Raw genomic sequence first — 24,319 nt, 5'->3', positions numbered from 1 at the left:
GCTGTCATACTTTTGCTCATAGTACCTCCATGCCTCGTCCATACCACTTCTTTTATAGCCGGCTCCACTTTCGAATCTTGTGGTAAGCTAGGCATGTCACCAACACAGTCTTTTACCATTGCATTGTACTGCAAGGTGGTTTAAACTTTTGGTAAAAATGGAAGATACTTAGTCGTTTCTTCAAGCAACAGCTCCTGTTTTGCTCTGATATTTCCTCTGGTTCTCTCTGTTAAATGGTAAGGAATAGTTAAAAGGATAGAATATATTTACAAAGAAAGTAAAGTGGTTTAAAGTAATTTTGGGTCGTTTTTTTCACTTTCAATCTCCTTTAATTTTGCGCATAACTTCCTTGAGGGTTGGTACCATCCTAGTCCCCTCAATTACTTACTTGAGTTCATTGTAGCAAAGTTTCACAGTTGTTGGTTGCAAAATTCTGTCGTTACAACAATTGTTTCTCTTTGATACAAGCGCAGCAAGCGTAATGACTATGTTTGTGACATAATACATGGAATTCCAATAGAAATGTACGTATTTTGTGACATCACGTTGTTGCGTTTCCTATCCCTTTTAAGTACTCTATTATCTATGGTTGTACTAACTATTTTTGTTACAACCAGATGGACAATTTTAGAGATAAAATGGTAAATTCTGTTGTTTCCAAGAGTGTTTCGTTTTCAACTAAATTATTGATGAAGTTTACCAAGGATGATGATACAAGTTGCTTATGATGCCACAACAGTATGAAACCAAGCAAGAATTTGAATACAGACCATATCCACATTACAGACATAATGCACTCTAAAACACAAAATTAATGGCCTACAACTTGTACTGATGGTACAATTGTCATGATAGAATGAACCACTTTGTATTGCTTACTAAGTACACAATGATGGAAACTATACCTAGAGGCAAATTAAACTTCATGTTTCTTGTGTTGTGTATATAGCCACATTGTACAAGGCTTCAACCTGTAGCTATTGTAGCATACAGTATCAAAGTGATTAATATCAACTAGAGGTGTACCGATAATCGGATCGGCTATAATATCGACCACCAATATGGTAATTTTTACCAATATCGGTATCTGTACAGAACAGCAGGAGGACCGATATCGCTACCGATATTTATACAGTAGCAATAGTTTGTACATAAACGGATTGTGCATTGGTTTTCTATGTTATTCATGTGGCTCCTTAGTGCTAGTGGCTTATTGTTCACTCTGAAACAAACGCGGCTACGCTACGAGAAGCCATATAAACACACGTGATTCTACTGTCTGTTGCTAGAAAGCTTATCACAGTCTTTATAAATGAAGCAGTTATAGAGTACTTTGTAATAAAAAGGGTCACAAGATAACCAAGGAAACTTGCTGTGCCAGCTTTCTCACAAATGCAGAAATGTCCGTATAAGGCTTCATGGGAGTATACATAAAAATGTTTGTGGGTGCCTAATTGTCTGGATTGCACAATAGAAACCCAAGCTGTATACCACCACAGGTAGAGTATAGCAATGAATATTATGTACATGTTGTTGTAGGGTAGGTAAATGTACACTTTTACCTTCAGTGCTGGTCACTGTAAAGCATTAATACAATACAAAAACTATAATGCAAATATCGGATCGACTATCGGTTATCGGCTTCTTTTGGTGGCATCAATATCGGATATCGGTACATGCCAAAAACCCATATCGGTACACCTCTAATATCAACAACACTTGCTACAGGGTGTGGTTGTAGTAATAGTATCTTTTACAAGAAGATCAAGAAAACAGTTACAACCAGAAACTTGAGAATAGATGCATTTTCTGACTACAAAGCTCGACTTTCAAACAATGACACAAAATACCATTCGTAGGTATTTTTCATTTTATTCCCATAACAAGTTCCACACACAGCACACGCACACACACCTGTATAAATGTAACTGCCTTATAAAGTAACAATACATAGCTGTTCACTTACTCTCATGTTGTTATACGAGCGCATATATGCCAACATTATATATTGAGTACACATACATATTAAGAACTCAAAATTAGTACCGTCTTCTCCTATTTAGTAACATGACATCAGATAATGAACAAAAGCCTATGAGGAAACCATGGTATAGATGTCCATTGATACCATACTAATTTATGTAAACACACCCAGACTGCTTCACAGAGTTTCATGTGTCAAGGGTGTTACTTTGTTAGCAAGTGAATACAAAGACCTAAACAAAGGGAAACTTAAGTAGCATGAGAACCATATAGCCTAAATATTTTGAGGGGAATATTTTAGAATTGAGCAATGGTACCAAATTTATGTATTTTAAAACAATTCCAAAATGTATATAGACTATACAAAGGTCTAAATATTTCAAGGATAAAATTTTTTGTTAACCTCCAAAACATGGAAATCAGCAAAAATTTTCTCCCTCGGCTATACGGTACTTGTTTTTTATATTACTTTAGGGGTGCATAGTTACCATATGTAACTATGCACCCCCCTAGTTACCATATGTCATAGTGAACACAACCAAAAAGCACAAAACTATTATACACCATGGTGTCCTAGAGTAAGGCTATTTGTCATTATAAATGCACAGGTAGTTTAGTTAGGGCTGGGAGATGGCACAAGCATATTAGTAGTATTGCTGACAGTATCGCCTATCACTTGAAAGATTACTACTAGACAAGTAATTAATACATATAGATATGAATATAAAACACTTAATTTGAAGAAACAAACTTAGGCTGTTTGTTCTCTTAATACGTTCCTCATGGCATCTCTTTGACAGTGACAAGTACAACAATATTTAGGTGAATTTTCACTGTTATATTATCGTCTATCATCAGTATCATGAACAGTGTTGCATTATTGTTTGGACATTAAAACTTCACTATTGCCCAGCCTTAGTTTGGTTAGACGTACATACCTAGCATGTTATAAGGCCACTACCAGTAAGACTGTAATTTCCCATGTTTTCAGTACTTAGTGTTGGATAGAGGCTTATTATCATTTCTCACTATGACTGCTTTATTAGAGTATCTCTTGATCTTGAGGGCCAAGAAACTACGTAGCTAGTAACCACCAGAACCAGGTTTTCATTGTGCTTATAAACAATGCAACTTCAATAGGAATAAATGTGGGTGACCAGGCACAATGAGGACAGAGGACGGGAAACTACATCCTCATTTGGATCGACCTAATGCTTTGTTAACTCTTTCATTGAGTGTTTGTACACAGTACACACTGACTCTTTTGAGTCAGGCATTTCTAGCCACCACATAAATACAGTGGTCACAGACATCGTGCTGATCACAAACACATACCACTTTGGACATGTCAAGATATTATAAGATTATTACAGTGAACTTGCCTAAACTGCATGGTCACATTTGGGCCAAAGATTTTTGTACTTATAGTGTCTTCAAGTTGGCATTTACAGAGAGGTGGCCTTTATAAACAGGTAGCCACTATGACAGGCTTCACTATATGTGCAAATAACGATTTTGAATCAGATAATCCCTATACCAAATGGACATGTGGATGTAACATTTTTCAAAACACCATTGCTATTTCAAAGGAGAGGCATGGCACGTACTGTATTCCCTCACATAAAAGCTGCATTCAAATAAAGGCCAGTCTTGATTATAAGCCAGGGGTTTCCAGCACATTGGGAAAATAAACGTCTGGTCTCAAATAGAGGACTGGAGTATTAATGGAGTCTACTGTTTAGTGACTATTTTGCTGCTGCTACTGTTTCCTTAAACTAATCAACATTAAGTATAGAGCCATCTGAGGGGTGAAGGTGCTACAAGTAATCACATGAGTGGTCAGTGTGAGTCTTCATACATGTAGATATGTATTGTACAACTGTTTGCCAATTGTTGCCTTCACTACACTTGTTTATATAACAACACACTGTATGACAGTTCTCTTGTTACAATAATAAGTACACGAAAAAAATTGGAATTTTCAACTAGAGTAGGGGACCATAGCACATCAATAAAAAGTACTGAAACAAGTTGGAGTAGTCCATGATATTAAATCACTGTAAAACAATAAGAAGTGTTATATCCCTACTGTGCTCAAGATACCATAATGGAAATGGACAGTAGGAATATAACATTTCTTATTGTTTTACTGTGATTTAATATCGTGCACTACTTCAGGTTGTTTCAGTACTTTTTATTGATGTGCTATGGTTCCTACTCTAGTTGAAAATTCCAATTTTTTTTGTGTACTTGTTTGTTAACTTTTTGTAAATAATTTTATTATGACTTTTTTTGTAAATAATTTTATTATGACTGGTGAACCCACGCATACCGTATCTGAAATGGCACCGCGCCTTAGCTATATCATCTGAAAAGTGAAGTATCCATTACGCTTGGTAGTCAGCTATGTTCAACCCGTTACACAACATTTTGAATCAAGAACTTTTCCGGAAGCACCTCTACAATCTACGTATACCAAAAGAAATGGTGCCGCGCCCCAATTTTATTAATTATCATCTGAAAAGTGAAGTATCCATTGCGCTTCGCTGTCGGCTATGTTCAACCCATTACACAGCAATACGAATCAAGAATTGTTTGAAAAGCACCTCTGCAATCAAAATAGCCACAACGAAAAATACGAACGATTTCCGTTTAGAAGGGAGGCCATCACATGCTACCGCGAAATCGACGCGTTTCGCTGTCAGCAAAGATGAATGGGACACAAAGGAGGACACTGGTAAGTCCATGAAGAATGCATTGTATGTACTGTGGTATGCCAAAAGGCACCTGTCAGGCCGAAGCAACATCGAACAGTGAAAAAATCAAGCCTGTAGCCTTAGCCGTTATCGAGTTACACTTGTCTGAAGGCATCAATCAGTCAGTTACTCAGTCAGTAGAAAATTCTGTTGAATATATATATATATTTTTAAATTCCGTAGCAACCTGTTGAAAGCATTTCGGGTCGATCTGAAAGCTTGTTTGGGCTTAGTTTTACCTAACCAATACTGCCTCATTGTCGTCAGGGAAAATTGAGGCTGGTTTTTGGGTGATATTTTGTGGGCCACGCCTACTCCTTTGTGGTCCCTACTATACAGTTACTATCATACTGTATGATGGAGTACCATCACTATTAAAATTCGATCAAACACTAGTGTCACTTGCACCTATCCAAAATAAATTCCTGGCCTCAAATAAAGGCCCTATTCGTTTATGAACTGGGTCAAAAATGCTGGGAAGGAAATAAAAGCTTTTATACGAGGAAACACAGTATATAGACTTCTAACACAGTGGATAGAATTAGACAATGCACTGGTCCAATTTGACATCAAGTTAACATATAACACACTAAAGTAAATCATGTTGCTAGGATACATGGAGTGTGTTAGATGCCTTGTGCAGGTGATTCATGGCTTCCACAATAATTCAATCACTCACACACAAGCTCACCTATCAATATCATTGCCTGCTAATCACATTCACAACTCTGTTTATCATAATGTACAATAGCTTGTGTCCTGGATACAATGAACATGCATCACTGTCAAATAGTTTCACATTATCCCAGAACAAAACAGTTGTGTATTATTAGGTATAATATAACTAAATGAGTACAACTGCATGTCAATCATTCACATAGAATATCAAGAGAAATGAAACTGAAGTATCGATAAGGTTTGGGAAAAGGTATGTATGATAGAGTCTGGCCATGTTGTGGTTGGCAAAAGACAATCCTGTCATAAATGTTCAGTAATACAGTTTGCCAGCACACAAGCAACTCCTTAAACACTACATGGGTCATCACTAGTAAATACTGTAAGACAACAAATCTAGAAAAGATCAGTCTCACTGTAGCCCACAACATCAACATGTAGACTACATGTTGGCTTATATCGTATAGAGGAAAACTGTGGAAGAAATAAAACAAGCTCAACCTTTAGCAAATGAAAAGCGATTGGGCCAAATTAGCCCAAGTTTCCCTCTAAAACACAGTAAGATCACAGCTGGGAACATCACCAACTTCAGAGATTGATTTCTCTATTGTGTGTGGGTGGGGAAAAAAAGCCTGGTAGTATTGAAACTAGTGGTGTGCGATATGGGATATTTTTCTATCACGATTATAGCACACAATATATCACGATACGATATATATCACAATATACAAACTCATCACTCAACTTGTGTGTTTACACTGACACTTGTAGCACTGATGTACTAGAAGTACAATATCGCATGGTACATGACAACATTGCAAGCTCTTTTATAGTGTACAATGATATCTTGGGTATATTTTTCTCTAATTATAGCTAAAATCTATACCTAGGCTTATATCATGATATAAAGATTCTATATCATATCACGATATAGAAAATTGTATCACAATATTTCGATATATATCACATATCGCACACTACTAATTGAAACCCAGCCTGGATCACCACTACTGCTGATCACTGACCCTGATTAAACAAAACCAAGGCATGCGTCAAGAGAATGCTTCATTAGCATACTAAGATAAGTAAACAGGCAACTATATTTATACTACATGATAACCAAACAGGTAGCTTTATAATAAACGAATTACAAGTGGGAATGGCTCATGATAAATTAGCATGGCTCAATGTATCCAGGCACTCTTAAACATTCCTGATAGGTAGGTAAAGCTCATGAAATAAGCTCCTGCTGCAAACACTAGACCATAACTGGTATGATAACAGTTGTGCGGCTCCACATAAGCTTGCAGACACAGCGAACATGGACTACAGACTGCAATACACCTACTGATAAAAGGGCCAGGCTCTATGTATACCTACAGACAGCAACACATAATCACAATAAGTGGATGTGGCACACAAAAGAAGTTGGGCTGCAGCAAAAATAGGCTATGATGCGTTAATACACTTTAACATCGCCAAACAAATCCATTTCATATGTGATCCAATCATCCAGACTCGGATATTCTATAAGCTGGTCAGACTTGGATGACCCAAACAATATGTGACCTGGTTTCAATGCTGGTCTGGTAAACATACTCTGTAGCTGACAAATTCAGGGGGCTCTTGCTTGGTTTCTGATCAGTGACACACTGTAGCAGAGAAGCTAGTTTATTGATGAGAACTAAATGCAATTGCTTTTAAAAGTAGCTAGTGGCAGGAACATAAGAGTATTCTTCCTCTTGTGGCAATTCTGATGGGAGAGACATGAACATCACTTGATTCATACCTGTAATGGACTGTGATTTGAGGCAAACAATTTGGATGCTTAAAACACTTCCACAGATCCACACTAACTGTTCAAAAAAGCCTGGAAGGTGATCACAAGTGTCAGTACCAGCTACTGAGTTGTAGTCCAAACTTGGGAGACTTTAACTCTACCAGGACTAGAGCCTATACTGACCAGATGATCAATTTTACCTCACTAGGAACACCAAGATATTGGAGTCATAATTATGTTATAAAAAAGTAAACAAACAAGTAGAAAGGCATTTTAATTTTAAGGATCAAAGAAATAAAACAAGGGAGGTCACCTACACCTGAAAATATACTGATCAGTGGACATTTAATCCATACTTCAGTCTACACTCGTTACGATCCCTAATCAAACTTAAAATTCCTACCACTACTGGACATATTGCTCATGAAAATCCAACAAAAAAAATGTTCAACCTGTGAAAAGTAAAGTTTTCATTGGGTGGACCCAATGAAACTGTATTTTCATAGCATTATAGCTAATTGGGAAATTAATGAAACGCCAATGAAAACCTAATGAAAAGTTACCACTGAAAACTCTGTGAAACGCTGTTCATGGACTTTTCATTGGTAACTTTTCATTGGTGTTTCATTAATTTGCCCAACTAAAATGCTATGAAAATAAAATTTTATTGGGACCACCCAATGAAAACTTTACATCTTGAATTGCATTATTGCAACTATTACTACTGAAGATTCCAGTTAAAGATGCATGCAGTGAAGAGTGGAGTGTCCACTAGGCTGTCAAACATGAAGGTTGCCTGAATGAGTTAGAAGTGAACAATGGTTGGAAAGAGCAAACATAGGTGAACCCTAAAAAAACTTAATTTCATTTAAACAGTGAAACACGTCACGATACTGAATTAACAGGAATGTTATGCGGCAAACCTTGGTTAGGAGACTAGTATGAACATTCAGACACTCCGCACCACTGACACTGCCGTCAGTGTAAGTAGTCAATTAACCCCATCATTGCCACTCTTTACGATTTAGTAATGGACAAAACATTACCAGAAATTTAGTACATTTTTTGGTCGTGTGCATTAGTGTAGACAACCTGTGTAAAATATTCATATAATACAATCACTTTTGAATGCGATGTTTTTAAAGCTATGCATATGTTGGAATAAATGTCTAATGATTGAAACCAACACATTCCAAAGGGTTTGAAGCCATTTAGTCCCTAACCACAATATTATCTTGCACTAACCTCAAAATTTGCTTCCACTTAGTACACTTCAAAGCCATACTGTGTATGTAGTGTGTGTCTGTGTCTGCATGGTTTAATCATGGCACATTTATACCTCATAAATTAGAGTGTTAACCACATCAAAGGGATACTCGAAATAACTGTTTGTGTGCTTTAACTTTCTCAGTTAAGGAACATTGTGTGAGATATAAACTGTTTTTTTTCAATTTCTGTTGTAATTTACAATTACAAGTTCCTTTATAGCCTGCAGCTCGTCTATACAAAACCATTCATCCGGAAGCCACAAGTCACCGACTAAACTGATGATTGTTTCTAATGTGCATACATGTGTGCATGTTATTGCATTTTTAAATTAATTGAGTTGATTGACTATAATGTAGTCTGTATCACAACGCGTACGCCATAAGTGTCTTGTCCTGGAGGAAGCTGGTCTATCACATCATACTTCAGTCGTTTTGCTTTGTTATTATCGTTAGCATAACTAGTCGAGCAATTTTTGGTCCAAATTTACACCAGATTTAACCTTAGATGGGTAAATTCTCAAAAAATCTTCTGTGGGGGCATGCCCCCAGACCCCCCTAGACGAGAGCATGCTAAAGCATGCTCTAAGTTTTGCACTGTGTACGTGCATATATGCTCAAAACTCCTTACTTTAAAACAACACCCATCATAATCTGCTGATTTTATTACAAGCATTTTCTAGTTCGATGTACGTGATTTTAATATACCCTGAAAAGTAGACTATCTCATTTGGCGCCAGTTTCAGCTAGCTACTACTTTCGTAGTTTACTTGCTGGAGAAAACAGAACACCTATAATTAGTTGGATTGAGCTTTCTAAGTAAGGTCAGTGCTGGATTTGCCTATTAATGACGAATGACGTAGGTAATACGTCATAGACTGAAGCAGTTTCTAATTTGTTGGAGCACCGCTGGACATTTATGGACAGCCTGGAACCACAAGTAGATGGCTGTATTTAGCAAAGGTTTTAGCCTACGCGTTAATAATAAGGTGAAAATGATTGGTTACATACAGATTCAACCGACTTTGTAGGGCGAGTGAGTTTATTGTATGTTAAACCCATACATTTGGGCCTACTGAACCATAGTCTGTATTGCCACATGTAGATGGACTTCAATCCTACCAAATGGGTCATTTAGCCTCTATTATACATATTTCATTACCTTCACTACAGAGCGGACATTGTACACCGCTATGAGATGTATTGCCAATCCAACACTGTATGTCAATTTAAATTTTAATCAGTAGGCCCATGACCTCAAATTTCTGGTATTGATTAACTAATGTGAACATGCTTCATTGATAGTAAACACTCTGTACCACCTAAGACACTTAAATGATTGAGCATAGACATTTTAGCATGTACATTTGGTCTTTGGATGTACAGGCCGATATCTTCTACATTTACAATATAGTAGCTTTATACGCGTCATCCACTATGAATCTAGGCCTCGATCTTGGCACTGCTCATGGTCAGAATACGTGTCACATGGGGTTACTCTTTTGAAAGGTATCCCTTCCGCAGTGAGCAGCGAGGACTGGCTACTACGAGGAGTGCCAGCCTGTTAGTTCGAGGGATTTCAGTAAAAAAGACAACTACTACAGATACTCACTAGAGTCTATCATTGTCTGATTGTTGGCATCGAATCAATCATAGATGAAAAGGACAGAGGTATGCGTTTGCTCACGTTTTTCTTTTTGCTCACGTGCTGTCATTTCAAAATTGGCGCCTTGGTTGATACTGTAGGAGGACCGATTTTTAGAGATGGAGAGGATACACAGGATAGTGATATATGTATTATGTGGTACGGAGTAACAGACAAACAGTGTTTTATTGTGCGGTAGATGACGGACGGGCATGTTTTTATCGAATTTCACAGATTTTCGAAATTGTTTCCTGCCAACTTAAAAAATTTCCTCGGCCTGTTGATCAGATCATACCAGATATTCTTATGCGCCGAAACTTCTCTTGGAAATGCAGTTTGATTTTGGAGAACCACAGGAGGCGAGAGTGGTCACGCGAGGCACGGACCGAGATTTAAAATACACTAATACAACTCTTTTTTGTTTACTGATTGTAACTGCAGTCAAATGTACGACGTTTTCGGGTGTAGATATTGAGCGGTTTTCACAGTTATAATTGCAGGGTAAGTTGAATGTGATGCGTCCACTGTTTTGTAACAATATGGCTAGGACCCGGGCGTGCTGAGTAATCTTTCTATTCTCGGTGCCTTTCTTTGTAAAGATGTCCGATTTGTGAAAGTTTGTACGTGTCGTACCATTTAGTCTAAGTCCTTTATATGATAACCTGATATGTTTGTCGCAACGTCTAGCACTGCTCACTTCACTCTGTTAGATAGAGCTTGTGTTGTTTTTATCTGCTTTACCAGTTAAGCACTGGAGGGCGAACACTGTATGTGCGCATTGAATCTTTCAAGTAACTTTCCGTTGATAACTTTATTCTCTGCAGAGATGGAGGGACCAAAGAAAAAGTAGCCCTGGCGCGTGAGGCTGATGGCCCGTTGGATATTAGCTTGGGGTGCAAACTAAGTCACGGTGATAATATTATTAAGGAATTCTGTGGCACAGACTAAGCAAGCATGTAGGCCTAGCAAGCCATCTCCTTGCTACCTTGTTCATTCAAGAAATACCTTGTCCAAAACAGGATAGACATTTCTGTGATTAAAGGCTGGTTTCCATATAGCCGCAAACTGCCTGCTAAGTTTAGCGAACCTTAGAAACAATGCTGGCAGCAAAGGTATGCTTTAATTTGTTACAACACGGCACGTTACAGGTGTTTTAGTGACACTCTACGAAGTGTGGTATACTCGTAGGCACCATGCTTGGCTTTTACGTGTTAAATATTGCTGGTGTCTGCTTGCGGTGTTTGTTTCCATTAACAAATCATCCTGCCTGCGATGCTGGAAGAGCTGGGAAGGTTGAACCTCTGTCAACTTTTACAGTGGCTGTGGCACAGTTGCGATACCGACAAGGTATGCTTACGTATTTGTTAAAGTCCCCCGTCATGACCCCAGCAGTAATCACTGGCGGTTTGTGGCTATATGGAAACCAGCCTTAAGCTGGTGTAATATGTGTTCATGCCTATGGTACAAATTTCTTTGTTTTTTGTCTGTTTTATAGAATGGCTTACAAGAATGACGCTTCACATCAGATAGTCGATGGGAGTACCTTAGAAGAATCTAATGATCATGAGGCTTCACAGGATCATTGTGTAAGTCACTGTGTGTGCATATCTTGTGTAATTGAACACATGCAATACACATGTATGATGCACATAGGGACCTTAACCCTTAAACCTGCAGAGAAATTTTAGGGAATGTGTGTTCACATAATATGGGCACGCATGGCGACACTAGGTGGTGTAACTTAATTCTTACTGTAGGAAGTGATAACTAATTAAATCACACACACACATGATCCTACTTACAACCATTGCTATGAATATACTATGATTATAATTAGCCTATAATACAATACTAAGATTATCCTACATCTCTCCCCCCCCCCCCCCCCCCCCCAACAAGAGTTTGTGGGAGGGTACTTTCCCATTGCTCTGGGGGTAGCAGGGTGAAGAGACAATGTGACGAAAGCCCCATCGACTAGCAAAGTCATTGAATTGTTTTGAGGTAAACTGGGGACCACCATCTGACCATACAACATCTGGGATGGCTGTGCGGCAGAAGGATTGACGGATAGCTACGATTACTTGTTGAGATGTAGTACCATAGTCTAGAGATATCACAGCTGGCCAGTCTGTGAGACAGTCCACAATAACTAAGTATGTGCGTCCTGCATATGAGCAGAGGTCTACAGCAATTTCTTGGAATGGTCTTGCTGGTTGTGGCTTTTGGATAATAGGCTCTTTAGGGTTGCTTGGAAGATGGTCTTGACATTGTTTACAGGAGGATATAAGGATTCCGCAAACATCTGGATAAATGTGTGGGTCATCGGAGAATTCTGTGTTGCCAAGTTTAAGGCAGATGAGAAGTTTTCCCACAGGGTGCATTTCCGTACCATTAGCAGCTTTGGGGACCGTGGTGGATGGCAGGAGGTTATCAATGTGTTCATTCAGATGAGCTAGTATTTCTTCACCAGCTGCAGAGATGTCTGCCCCTGAGTCTGGCAAAATGGTAGCGGTTGTAGCTCCGTGAAGCGAAGAAATGTTGAGAGGGGGCGGGATCAGTGGCAGTCACGTGACGAATGGTGGAAAGGAGTGACAGGGCATTGGCACCAACTGGTGTTGGTGTGGTATCTGGTTGTGGCAGTTTGCTACGGCATACCTTAGCAAAATGACCCAATTTGCCGCAAATGTTACAAGACAGGCCAAAGGCAGGGCACCGTGAACGACCTCCAAAGTGAGGCTTGTTACCACATCCTGAACAGGTTGGTGGGTGACTGGAGGTTGCCATGGCTGAGTGGCTTCCTGCGGGATGGCGGTGGGTTTTTTAACGCTGCAACTGAGTCATGGTATCCGCTAGACATGCTTGCCCGCTGTCTCTTAGCTGCTTCTTGGGCTTGGCATACCTGGATAGCCCTATCAAGGGTCAGGTCTTTCTCCTGCAAGAGATCTTCAACTGTGTCCCCGTCGAGGATACCTTCAATGATTTGATTGCGTATGTTCTTGCATGTACAATTGTTCGAACAAAAGTTACATGTCTTGACCAGTTCGCGAAGCGCTAATACGAAGTCATTGAAGGTCTCTCCAGGCTGTTGACTACGTCTACGAAAGTTTCTACGCTCCACTGACTCATTAATGTGGCCATCTATATATTTTTTGATGGCGCTTATGATTGCTGCACGTCATGCTTTCTCAGTATCAGAAAGGCCGAGATTTTGAACAATGGAGAGAGTTTCTCTGGAAAAACACAGGTTTAGTGCTTGGACTTTCTTATCTGCACTTTCTTCTGACAGTCCCGAAAGACTCATGTATGATTCTGAGCCTGCCATGCAGCAAAGTCTGAGCCGCGGTCTATTTGTATGTCTAACTTAGGTAAATCACCTTGTCTGAACACATAGGGCATTCTTGGTGGTTGGGTGAACTTGGCAGATTGGTGCTAAGTGGGGAGAGAAAAATGGCAGAAGGAACAGTCACAATGTATGACAAAATATCACCTTCTGTGGTGCCTCTAACCGGCACCAGGGAACCAGTTGAGTGGTTACAATAACCCAGTAGTGAGTTTGAAGGGTGATGACGACGGTTGTGTTGACAGCTACACAGGTCTGAAAACTGCTTGCAGCGCCATGTAGGAACGTGATAACCAATTAAATCACACACACACGTGATCCTACTTACACTATGAATACACTATGATTATAATTAGCATATAATACAATACTAAGATTATCCTACACTTACAGCCTACAAAATTACACATTGATTAAAAGTGGACAACTTGGAGAAAGTTAAATGAACACTAACTACAGTGGCTTACTTGTTATGAAATGATGAACAGCAACGAGTCGTGTGTCTGTGTTTCAAAATTCTTGCCATGTGTTTAATTTCGATTGTGGGTTTACTCACGTGAGCTATATATGGCCTGATAGAAAATTTCACAAGGAATTGAATGGAAGTTGTTGCAGAGTGATAGGAGCAGTTACCATCAAGTTATCTACCATTTTGTAAAGGTATGTAAAGGGTTTGCCTATTTCCCTACCAAAAAGTTATTTTCACAGCGAGTTTTAGCCTCACCATTTAGCGTTAGGGTAAAACCCTAGGTATCATTTTAATCGTTGTTGCATCATAAGTAGAATGGTGTAAATTGCATAACCATAGGATGGACGCTTTGAAAATTACAGCACTTTGTGCAAGGCATGCGTATTTATTAAGTCTAAATCCAGTTTTCTGGACTATGCGGGTTACAGGGGCAATGCATCGTGAATGTGAAGCCGTTCAAGTTTATGATGTAATCAAACAAATCGCATCATTGTTATCGATCACACGTGTCATTAAAGTGATAGCCTTTTTTGTCCTTCTATGACAATTGTAAGCCAGGTGAGCTAGCTTAGAATGTCCCTTGGGCTGTCTAACCTTGTAACAAAGAGCTTCATTTCATACAAACATTATTGCTGTTGTGATACATGAACACAAGTTGTTGTGTAGTGCCAATTACATCCCAGCTGCTTGTTTATTCCTTTTACAGCAATAGAATAAAATCTGTGGATAGTTTTTAAGATTGTTTCACTGACACACATGTTTTATTGTACACAAAATAATCACATATATCTGCAATCTTGAATGGCTTTGCAACAAAACAAATTCGTGATGCATTGCCCATCTAGATACATACTGTGTGTTTTGTATGTTTAGTGTATGCATTTCTTTCATGTTAATTGTTCTATGTTACAGGCAAAGAATGAAGACAAGTGTACCAATGCTAGTGATGGTATGTGTTATCTAGGGTTGGAACAAGTACTCGACTAAAATTGGTACTTGAGTACTCATTAAAGTCATGTGACCCAGCTCACATGATATATATGAATAAAAAGACTAGAGAATTAATTTTAATGCATATTGCTTGTCAGGAACACTTACATTGGTACTTTAATATAGTGTGTGTATCATCTTGCTGTGAATTACAGCTGCAAACTGCTTAGTATAAAACATTTTATTATTAAAGCTTTACAGCACAAGTGCTGAGAGTCTGTGGGGCACCTGATCCTACAGTCTCGTGCCCAGCTGGGCTCGCACTAATGCGCAAACGCCATCTGGTGACAATGCTCGAGTTTCTTCGGCCCAGAAGTGCGATCCAGCCAAAATATTTGCTGGCCAATCAGAATCGACGATTTGCATAATCGCATGAATGTATTGGAAGTAGACAAAAAAGCCGACTATTTAAAGCCATTTTATCATAAGTTACTCACCTAGGTTGTCCAAGATGTTTGTTGTCAAGTTGTTTCTTTCCAATCTCACCTTATGAATCATGACTCGACGCTTCACCAGAAATGAAACGCTTCCTCTACTAATACAATGAATGAAAAGATCACATCTAGTAAACGCCCTATTCTAGGTTTTACTTTATTCCTAGCCATTTTCGAATGGTTTTTCACTGTTTTAAAACGATTATGCAACTCCTCAATTCTGATTGGCCAGCCAATATTTTGGCTGGATCGCACTTCCGGGCCCAGGGGGCTTGAGCATTGTCACCAGACGGTGTTTGCGCATTGGCGCGAGCCTGGCTGGACACGAGACTAGTCCTACAGCCTGTTTAAAGTTGTTACAGAAAGTGTGTTTGAAAAGGTAGGGAAAGGAGAAAAAATCCATGACTAGACCTAGGCAGCCTCGAACCTGCAGCCATCTGATTAATGCTCCAACACTTACAGGAGTCTACCAGGCGGTCAGGATATTTTCTCCATGTCAATTTCATGTATATCCAAAGAACTCTAGAGAGTGACATGTCTGACTATTTAAGTAGCTAGTATTCGCGAGGGGTTACTTTTACCCACCCGTACATAAATGCTCATTTGATTAAGCTTAGGGGTCATCCATTATTTTCAGCCTTTACGCAAGAGTACAAAGAGTATGCTAAGGGGGAGGAGGTTAAATCACATGTACGCTTATAAAATGATGAAAAATCATCGTGTATATACTGTACATAGTATCAACATTTATACAGTATGCTTTGTGAAGGAGGGAGGGAGTTGGAAAAAAGAGTACTCTTTGTATGCTTGCATAAAGACTGAAAATTATGGATGGTCCCTTACATTGGAAAATAATTACATACAATAGTGTCTGGACCACAACATCCTTTTGATGTTGTGGTGACCATGTTTTGGTGGCCTGTTGTGTGGTGATCCATTGTTTACAAAATACTGTAGCACTTGTACAATATTAAAAATGTGAAGTGGCTGTTTTAATATTTTCATAGGTTAGTGTGTGTATGTAATAGTTACACCATGGCTGTGAGTGATTTTGCCGATATGTATTACAAGTTAGTTACTACTAGAACACCACTTCTAGTACTTACAGAAACTTGCCTGTGCAAACGCAGGGTGCAGTTGTTTAACCTGGAAACTGGACAACTATCCAGTAGTTCTTGAAATTTATAGAAAAACAACATTGTATGGTACAACATGGGAAAAACACATGACCACAAAACCACCCTAGCTAATAAGATTGTTTGAAAATATCTCCTTGATGGTCTGTGGTTAAACCCTGAGTTCACCAACTACACCCAAAGCCCAAGGGCTGCGGGTGTATATTTCAGCGAATTCTAAGCAGTGGTGGTTCTCTGCGAATAGTTTCCTATCCAGATTGGTTGATGTGCGAAATACATAAATTTGCTTGACAATGTGGAAAGTCCTGCAGCAGCCCAGCTTCTTTGATGAGCCACATCCACTTATAAGTATGTGTATCACCGTCTCTAGTCACACAATGATCTACACCCATTTATCAGTAAGACCTGTGTGTTGCAGTAGTCTGAAGGCATGCACAAAGGCATGTCCATTGCTATGTGCACCCACTGTAATTGATTGTCAGGTGTATGTATATATGCCATAATTGTCATGAGCCACGCCCACTTAAATCAGGAACGTGGACAATGTGCCTTGTTTATGTATATGGCTAAACACTACAAGAGTACTCACCTGTTTGTTTTATACACTGGTAGCTGATGATTGATCGTGGTTTTAAAAAGCGTGGGCTAATAGTCCTTAGAACATTATTCATGTGTCATTGCATAATGTTAGAACTTATGAATGTGGGTTTGAATTTTTGTTTTTACTTTTTTTTGTGCTACTTTAAAGCTACCACTATCAGGACATATTTACATAAGACTATAAGTTACTAAGTTGTTTTCAATATAGCAATCTTGTTCTGTGGTCTGTTCAATGACTAACATGTGATGCATAGAAGCAAGAGTATATAATGGGGAGGGAGAGTATCGAGCTACGCTATATGCTGTGAAAAATGAGCCAGTAAAGTCCTATGGCATCGTTTAAACAACTCAGTGATTTGTATTGATTGGCGACTAATAAGTACAGTGGGAGCACTTTGTACATGTGACTACTGAGTGAAAGAACGGTGTACTTGAGAAAAGTATGGCACGTAACACAGAGGAACTCGCCATACAAAGAGAAAGACAGAAGCAGCTAACCTGGTAAACAAACATTGATGGTCGAGTGAGGTCAATATTTCGATATTTCATCATGGTAGAGATTTTGTCATGGTCGCCATCCCATGCCTCGCCTCGACAGTTCTACTAGTTAAAGTGACATGTCTAGATGGAATTTCAGCCACTGTGATTCCATACGGACCACCCGTTAAAACATTTAAGGTGTTAAATTTGAGCAATCAACAGTGGTCAGGTTTAAGAGAAGAAACAAAGGTATGCAGGTTACTTTACGGGCTCATTTTACACAGCCCATAGTGCAGTTCGACACTCTCCCTCCCCATTATATACTCTTGGTAGAAGTATGTGTTCATATTGTCCAAACGATTATTTTCTGTGGTCTGCCAAATGACTAACACGTGATGCGTAGAAGTATGCATTCACACATTGTCCAAATGATTATTTGGTGATCATTCATCATATTAACTAGTTTATTAACAACAATCAACTTGTCGTAATTTTACAACTATGCATAACAAGTCAAACATATCGTATCTTTGAACTGGTTGGACATCAAAGTCATGAGAAAACCTTGTTCCCGTGATTTTGCCCAGGCATGTAAATTGAACCCCAAGTGGTACCTTTGAATGTCCACGCTAAAGTGGTATATAGTTTTGCCAGGTTTATTTGTTTATAACAAGTATACACAAAAAGATTGGAATTTTCAACTAAAGTAGGGACCATAGCACATTGATATAAAGTACTGAAACAAGTTGGAGCAGTGCATGATATTAAATCACAGTAAAACAATAAGAAGTGTTATATATATCCCTACTGTGCTCAAGATACGATAACAGAAATGCACAGTAGGGATATATATGTAACGCTTCTTATTGTTTTACTGTGATTTAATATTGTGCACTACAGCTTGTTTCAGTACTTTTTATTGATGTGCTATGATGTGTGTCCTTACTCTAGTTGAAAATTCCAAATTTTTTAATGTACTATTTTTTGACTTTTTTGTAAATAATTTTTATGACTGGTGAACCCACGCATACCGCATCTGAAATAGCACCACATGCCCGGCTATGTTAATTATTGTCTGTAAAGTGAAGTATCGATTATGCTTTGTTGTCAGCTATGTTCAACCCATTACACAGTATTTCGAATCAAGTACTGTTTGAAAAGCACCTCTGCAATCCTCACATACCGAAAGAAATGGTGCCGTGTGCCCCAGTTATATTGATTATCGTCTGGATGAAAAGTGAAGTATCCACTACGCTACATTGTTGGCCATGTTCAACCTGTTACACAGCAGTACGAATCAGTAATGTTAACTGTTCGAAAAGCACCTCTGCTAACAAAATAATCACTATGAAAAATACAGACGATTTCCGTTATAAAGGAAAGCCATCACATGCTACCACCAAATCAACACTTTTCACTGTCAACAAAGATGAATGGGACACAAAGGAGGACACTGGTAACTCTATAAAGAATGCATTGTACATGCTGCAGTATGCCAAAAGGCACCTCTCAGACTGAAGCGATGTCAAACAAGCCTGTAGCCTTAGTCGTTATCGAGTTACGCTATGTCTGAAGGCATCAGTCAGTTACTTACTTACTCAGTCAGTCACTAGAAAATTCTGTTAAATAATTTTTTGTTTTAATTCTGTAGCAACTTGTTGAAAGCATTTTGGGTCGATCTGAAAGCTTGTTTGGGCTTAGTTTTATCTAACCAATACTGCCTCATTGTCATCAGGGGAAATTGAGGCTATTTTTTTGGGTGATGTTATTTCGTGGGTCACGCCTACTCCTTTATGGTTCCTGTATTTATTGGCGATGAGAAATGACTTAAGTAATGGTAATGGTGATATGTACATGCCGTTATTTATTTCATGGTAGCTAGTCTGACCCACTTTTGCAAAGCACCAACAAAAGCTAAGACGTTTATAAATTGAAACATGAGCTTTAACAGCACTAAGCATGGCATTAATTTATCCACTATAGTTTACTAGCAGCGTTCGTTAATCTTGGAAGGCTATGTTGTTGAAAAAGAATGCTTGCTATTAGATACTCAAGTGCTTATTAATTTTGGTACTTTGATAGTGAAATTGGTACTTGAGTACTTGACTACACATTAAGATCGCATGACCCAGCTCACATAATGTATTTTTCGTCATAAAATGACATTATGAAGACTTTAGACTACAAGTTTGATGCTGAAATTTGATTGGTTGAAGATGTGGTCTCTAAATCCCGTAGAGCCACCAAAAAGAGACCACGCTCTAAACATGATAATTACACGCCTGTAGCATTGGCAAGCACAGTCGTTTAAATGGCTAGTAACAACCTTACTGAATTAGAGGGAGGTGTAATGGGCTTTTTTGTACTAATCAACCCTATACTTTTTGTTTATAAACAGCTGTCAAAGTACAACAACAACAGCAATGAGTTGTGGTCCAGTACTTCAAATACAGCAGCAGCAACAATGAGATATGGTCCCGTACTTGTGGTCCAGTGTTTCAAATAATAGCACCAGCGACAATGAGATGTGGTCCAGTACTTAGATTATAGCAACAGCAACAATGAACTGTGGTCCAGTACTTCAAATATAGCACCAGCAACAATGAGATGTGGTCCAGTATTTCAAATATAGCACCAGCAACAATGAGCTGTGGTCCAGTACTTGGAATATAGCAACAGCAACAATGAGCTGTGGTCCAGTACTTGGAAAATAGCAACAGCAACAATGAGACGTGGTCCAGTACTTTGAATATAGCAACAGCAACAATGTGATGTGGTCCAGTATTTCAAATATAGCAACAGCAACAATGAGCTGTGGTCCAGTACTTCGGATACACTGTGCCTGTAACACTGGTAAAGGTCCCGCCATGTAGGAAGGTGTAAAGGGCTTGTTTCTAGTAATTAGTGATACATTTCTCGTTTACAAGCAGCTGTCAACTCCAGGTTTTATGGGATTTAGAAAACCCTCAGGCCCTTAGTAGTGCCCTCGCTGTGCTTGGGTGCTACAGCCCAGGGTCTTCGAGTTTTCTAAATCCCGTAGAACTCTGGTTCTTGATGTCTAACTATTGTGTAGAGTTTGATTGGTGTAATGTAATGCATATCACAAACATCAGTACTTTGATACAGTGTGTGTATCACAATAATGAGTTGGGCTGTGTGATCTTAACGTGTAGTCAAGTACTCGAGTACCAATTTTACTATCAAAGTGCCAAAATTCTTAATAAGCACTCAAGTAGAGTTGAAGCAATCATGTATTCAAGTACTCTTTAGTATTAACAATCAAGTACTTAGCTACTTGTAGTCATACCATGTGACATGTTTTATACTGATCCTTAAGCAGTTTATAGTAACAACAGTGTGTGTATCATTGTTGTTACTATAAACTGCTTAAGGTTCAGTATAAAACATGTCACATGGTATGACTACAAGTAGCTATGTACTTGATTGTTGATACTAGAAAGTACTCAATACATGATTGCTTCAGCCCTACTTGCTATTGGTCTACCCATGTAGTAACGTTTCACACTTTATCACTCTTTCCCATTGTAATGTAGGTAATAACAGAACTTCTGGTTCACGATCATATACCACAACATAGATTTTGTAGCTTCATATCTAACATGACTGAATTATTAAAACGGCATTTTTGTGCATTGCATGATATAATTAATCTATTAAATTTTTTAAAAGTCATCTGAATTTTTCAATTTAATGAACCTATGAGTCCATACCATGGTATCTGCATGCACAAAATGTCAAGTACTGGAGCAATGTTCAACCATGTAGCACTAATACCTTACCAGCATTTTAGTAGAGCCTGAAATTATTGTCAGATATCTGCCATTTTTTGACCATTTCTGGCTAATGTTGGCTTGGGTACTCCTGCCGAGAGCTACTGTTGGGTACTGTCCGGTAGCAATTGACTGGCCAATTAATCCTACTTCTTGGTGGAGGTCGATTAAAAATGTCTGACCACTTGTAGACAGTTTTTAAACAGTACTATTGAGTATGTCTGACCACATAACAGGATTTGTCAGATCATTTCCAAAACATAATTTCAGGCCCAGTTTTAGTGCCCTACAATAGGACTGGTCAAATTTTACCCTCCAAAGCTTCTTGCAAGAAAGCCACCGTACCATCAAAGCTTTGTTGATTATGTTGTTTTAACAATTTATGATCATAACTGTATACTCATAAGGTCTCACACTTTGTTTCAACTGTAGTACAGACTCTAGTACAACTGCTTAGACTAATTATAATAACAATGTTTGCATGCTCCATGGGTTTTAACTGTATGTTTGAAATGGTGGAGAAAGGAGGAAAAATAAAAACATGACTGGACCTGGGTAGCCTTGAACCTGCAGCCATCTGATTAATGCTCAAATGCTTACTAGTCCATTCTATTCAGTTAATGAGCATTAATTAATTTACCATTCAATGCTCATGCTATATAAAACTTGCACGACTTGAGCCACACAGTATGTATGTATGTTTGTGCATACTTACTTGCCCAATGTTTTTTTTTTTTCCTCTCCAGTCATACCCTGTGAAGAAGATGCAAGCATTTCTGACTCCAGTGTGACTACTTCAGTGCCAGCTCTTAGTGACATACAGCTGTCACACAGCCACCATGGCATATACTCTTTGGAGCCAAATAATATTCTTGTGCCACCTCAGCAGTTGGACGACCACAATGAGGTGAATATAAAATTATAGTGCAAGTTCTGTCTGTGCTATTGGATCAGCTATTCATTCATTTTATATTGTACCATACAGACTGTTCTTGAAGCTGTCAACATACCAGAACAAGCTCTTGACCAGAACAGTGTTCAAGGTCATCATGCTCATATTCTAGAGCTATCAACAGGCATAATGTCATTGCTGATAGATGATACTGCATATAAGGGTCCTGTTAAGATTGTGCTAGAAGAGTGTCATTTTCCACTGTTCTACAATGAAATGGGTGGACCATTTGTATCACTTCATAGCCATTCAGTTGCTGATGACACACAATCTGGATTATTTCTTGGCCCAGTAAGTAAATTAGTGATGTGCAATATATCGTGATATATTAATTTTTATATCGTAATCGTGATAAAAAAATCAATATCGTTATATCGTGATATATGATGGTGTAGCAATTTCATCAGAAAATGATGTTCAAGACAGTATTATTTTCTTTATAACAAGACTTACTTGCAGAGGAAAGTGCATGTTAGGGACTATTTTACATGGTTTATACTCAAATACTAGCAATTTATTACCATGACTTCATACAATTTGTATATCGTGATAATTTATCGTATCGTGATAAAAGAAGGGAGCAATAATCGTGATAGGTGATTTACAAAATTTGCCATATCGCACAACACTAAAGTAAATACATATTTTATATTGAGAAAGTCAGAATTATCTACTACACTAAGCCTTAGGCCTGCCATACGTAGCTTCTCATGAACAGTTGTAACCTAATATTTATGCATGGATCCTTGGCTACTTAGGAAGCTGAATAACTTCTGTAATAAAAGAGCTTTACTTGTTTACGACAATGAAGAACCACAACTTTTATTTTCACAGCTTCCATGCCTTGTCCACCATGTTAATTGTGAGTCACATGAACTGCATTTATATGGCCTGATTTATTGCTAATGGCAAATCAGCCAACGACTGTTTGCATTGACTGGCAATGATTTATACATTTCCAAAGGTATGTAAAATATTTGTGTGCTTATAAACTGAAATTTATTTCAATGGCAAGTTTCATCATCATATTTTTGTTGTAAGGTAAACCCCTACATCACATGTGTATAAATTACATAGCCATAGGGTAAATGCTTAGAAAATTATAACGCTTAATTTACAAGTTATAACCTTTGAATAAAAGCCTATAAATGGGCAAAATCAAATGAAGCAGTAAAACTGTTAGTTTGCCAGTCATTTTGTTAATTATACACATTGCTTTTACTGCATCAAAAGAATTCTAGAACTAGGAAAGACCCTGCATATTTGTACATGAGGGATTGTTTGCTGTTAAGGTTGATTAGTAACTAGATACTAGATGGACTGTAAGATACAGTTACTATGTCTTGGAGTGGAACCTGTGAAGCCTGAATTAGCAGGTTAACGGATCCCTCACAGAGTATATGTGTAATGTGAACATTTTTGGCTATAATCAAGAGTACATTATGAACTGTTGCTAAGATTGTTATGTACATGGTTCATTGAACTTTGAAGTTCATTATGTATATGGAAATCTTCACCCAATGCTATACACACAATTTGATAAGTAGTTAATAAGTTCTGATGTTACTATATTGTTAGTAGTTGCTTTGTCTAATTTTGTTGGTGCAGCTATTTAATTTGTGATTGAAATTTTGACTTTTAGATAACCACTGATCCTGTTGAAGAATCTCATTATAGTCATGTTGGTGGTGCTACTGTAGTGATAAGCAAAGCTGCTGCTGTAGATCAAAGGAACTCAGAAATCTTTTCCCTGGTTTGAGCAAACTCTTGGGCTAAACTCAGTCTCGTCTTCTATGGAAGAAGATAGCCATCTCATGTTGATTGATCACACTTTAGAAACTGGCTGGAAGAAATTATCTTTAAAACATCATTTGCTAGTCATCATGTTGAAAAGACTCCGTCTATATATGAACTTTTTACTCACTACCTATAATTGTAAAAGATTTTTTAGTGTTTATATTTACTTTATATATTTAAGTTTAAAATTGAAATTATGTATTTCCAGGAGAAATTTATTGGTTTA

General features: G+C 38.2%; 1 protein-coding gene and 1 long non-coding RNA gene across 6 annotated transcripts in view; one reads left to right on the top strand and one right to left on the bottom strand.

The window, feature by feature from the left end:
• LOC136248906 (uncharacterized) overlaps positions 1 to 10,160 on the bottom strand; it is a 14,311-nt gene extending 4,151 nt beyond the window's left edge. For 2 of the 3 annotated variants that reach the window (XR_010697895.1, XR_010697896.1), the window contains exons 1-3: positions 10,072 to 10,160; positions 5,431 to 5,498; positions 2,152 to 2,216 (exon numbers count right to left, since the gene is read on the bottom strand). This is a non-coding gene — a long non-coding RNA (uncharacterized lncRNA). The remainder of the gene's footprint in view (positions 1 to 2,151; positions 2,217 to 5,430; positions 5,499 to 10,071) is intronic. The other variant, XR_010697897.1, reaches the window with a different exon arrangement.
• On the top strand, positions 10,154 to 24,319 carry LOC136248901 (uncharacterized). 3 transcript variants are annotated; one of them, XM_066040749.1, is made up of 6 exons: positions 10,154 to 10,263; positions 11,600 to 11,690; positions 14,826 to 14,862; positions 22,091 to 22,251; positions 22,330 to 22,587; positions 23,939 to 24,319. In XM_066040749.1, the coding sequence occupies exons 2-6, from the start codon at positions 11,601 to 11,603 to the stop codon at positions 24,053 to 24,055; spliced, it is 663 nt and encodes a 220-aa protein (XP_065896821.1). In that variant the 5' UTR covers positions 10,154 to 10,263; position 11,600; the 3' UTR covers positions 24,056 to 24,319. The 3 variants fall into 3 exon arrangements, with proteins under 3 accessions (XP_065896821.1, XP_065896822.1, XP_065896820.1); XM_066040750.1 differs by having other exon boundaries at positions 10,161 to 10,605; XM_066040748.1 differs by having other exon boundaries at positions 10,161 to 11,690.

The sequence above is a fragment of the Dysidea avara genome, chromosome 3 (genome assembly GCF_963678975.1).
Source record: "Dysidea avara chromosome 3, odDysAvar1.4, whole genome shotgun sequence".
NCBI lineage: Eukaryota > Metazoa > Porifera > Demospongiae > Dictyoceratida > Dysideidae > Dysidea > Dysidea avara.
The sequence above is the reverse complement of the archived record's forward strand: the minus strand, read 5'-3'. Positions and strand labels throughout refer to the sequence as shown.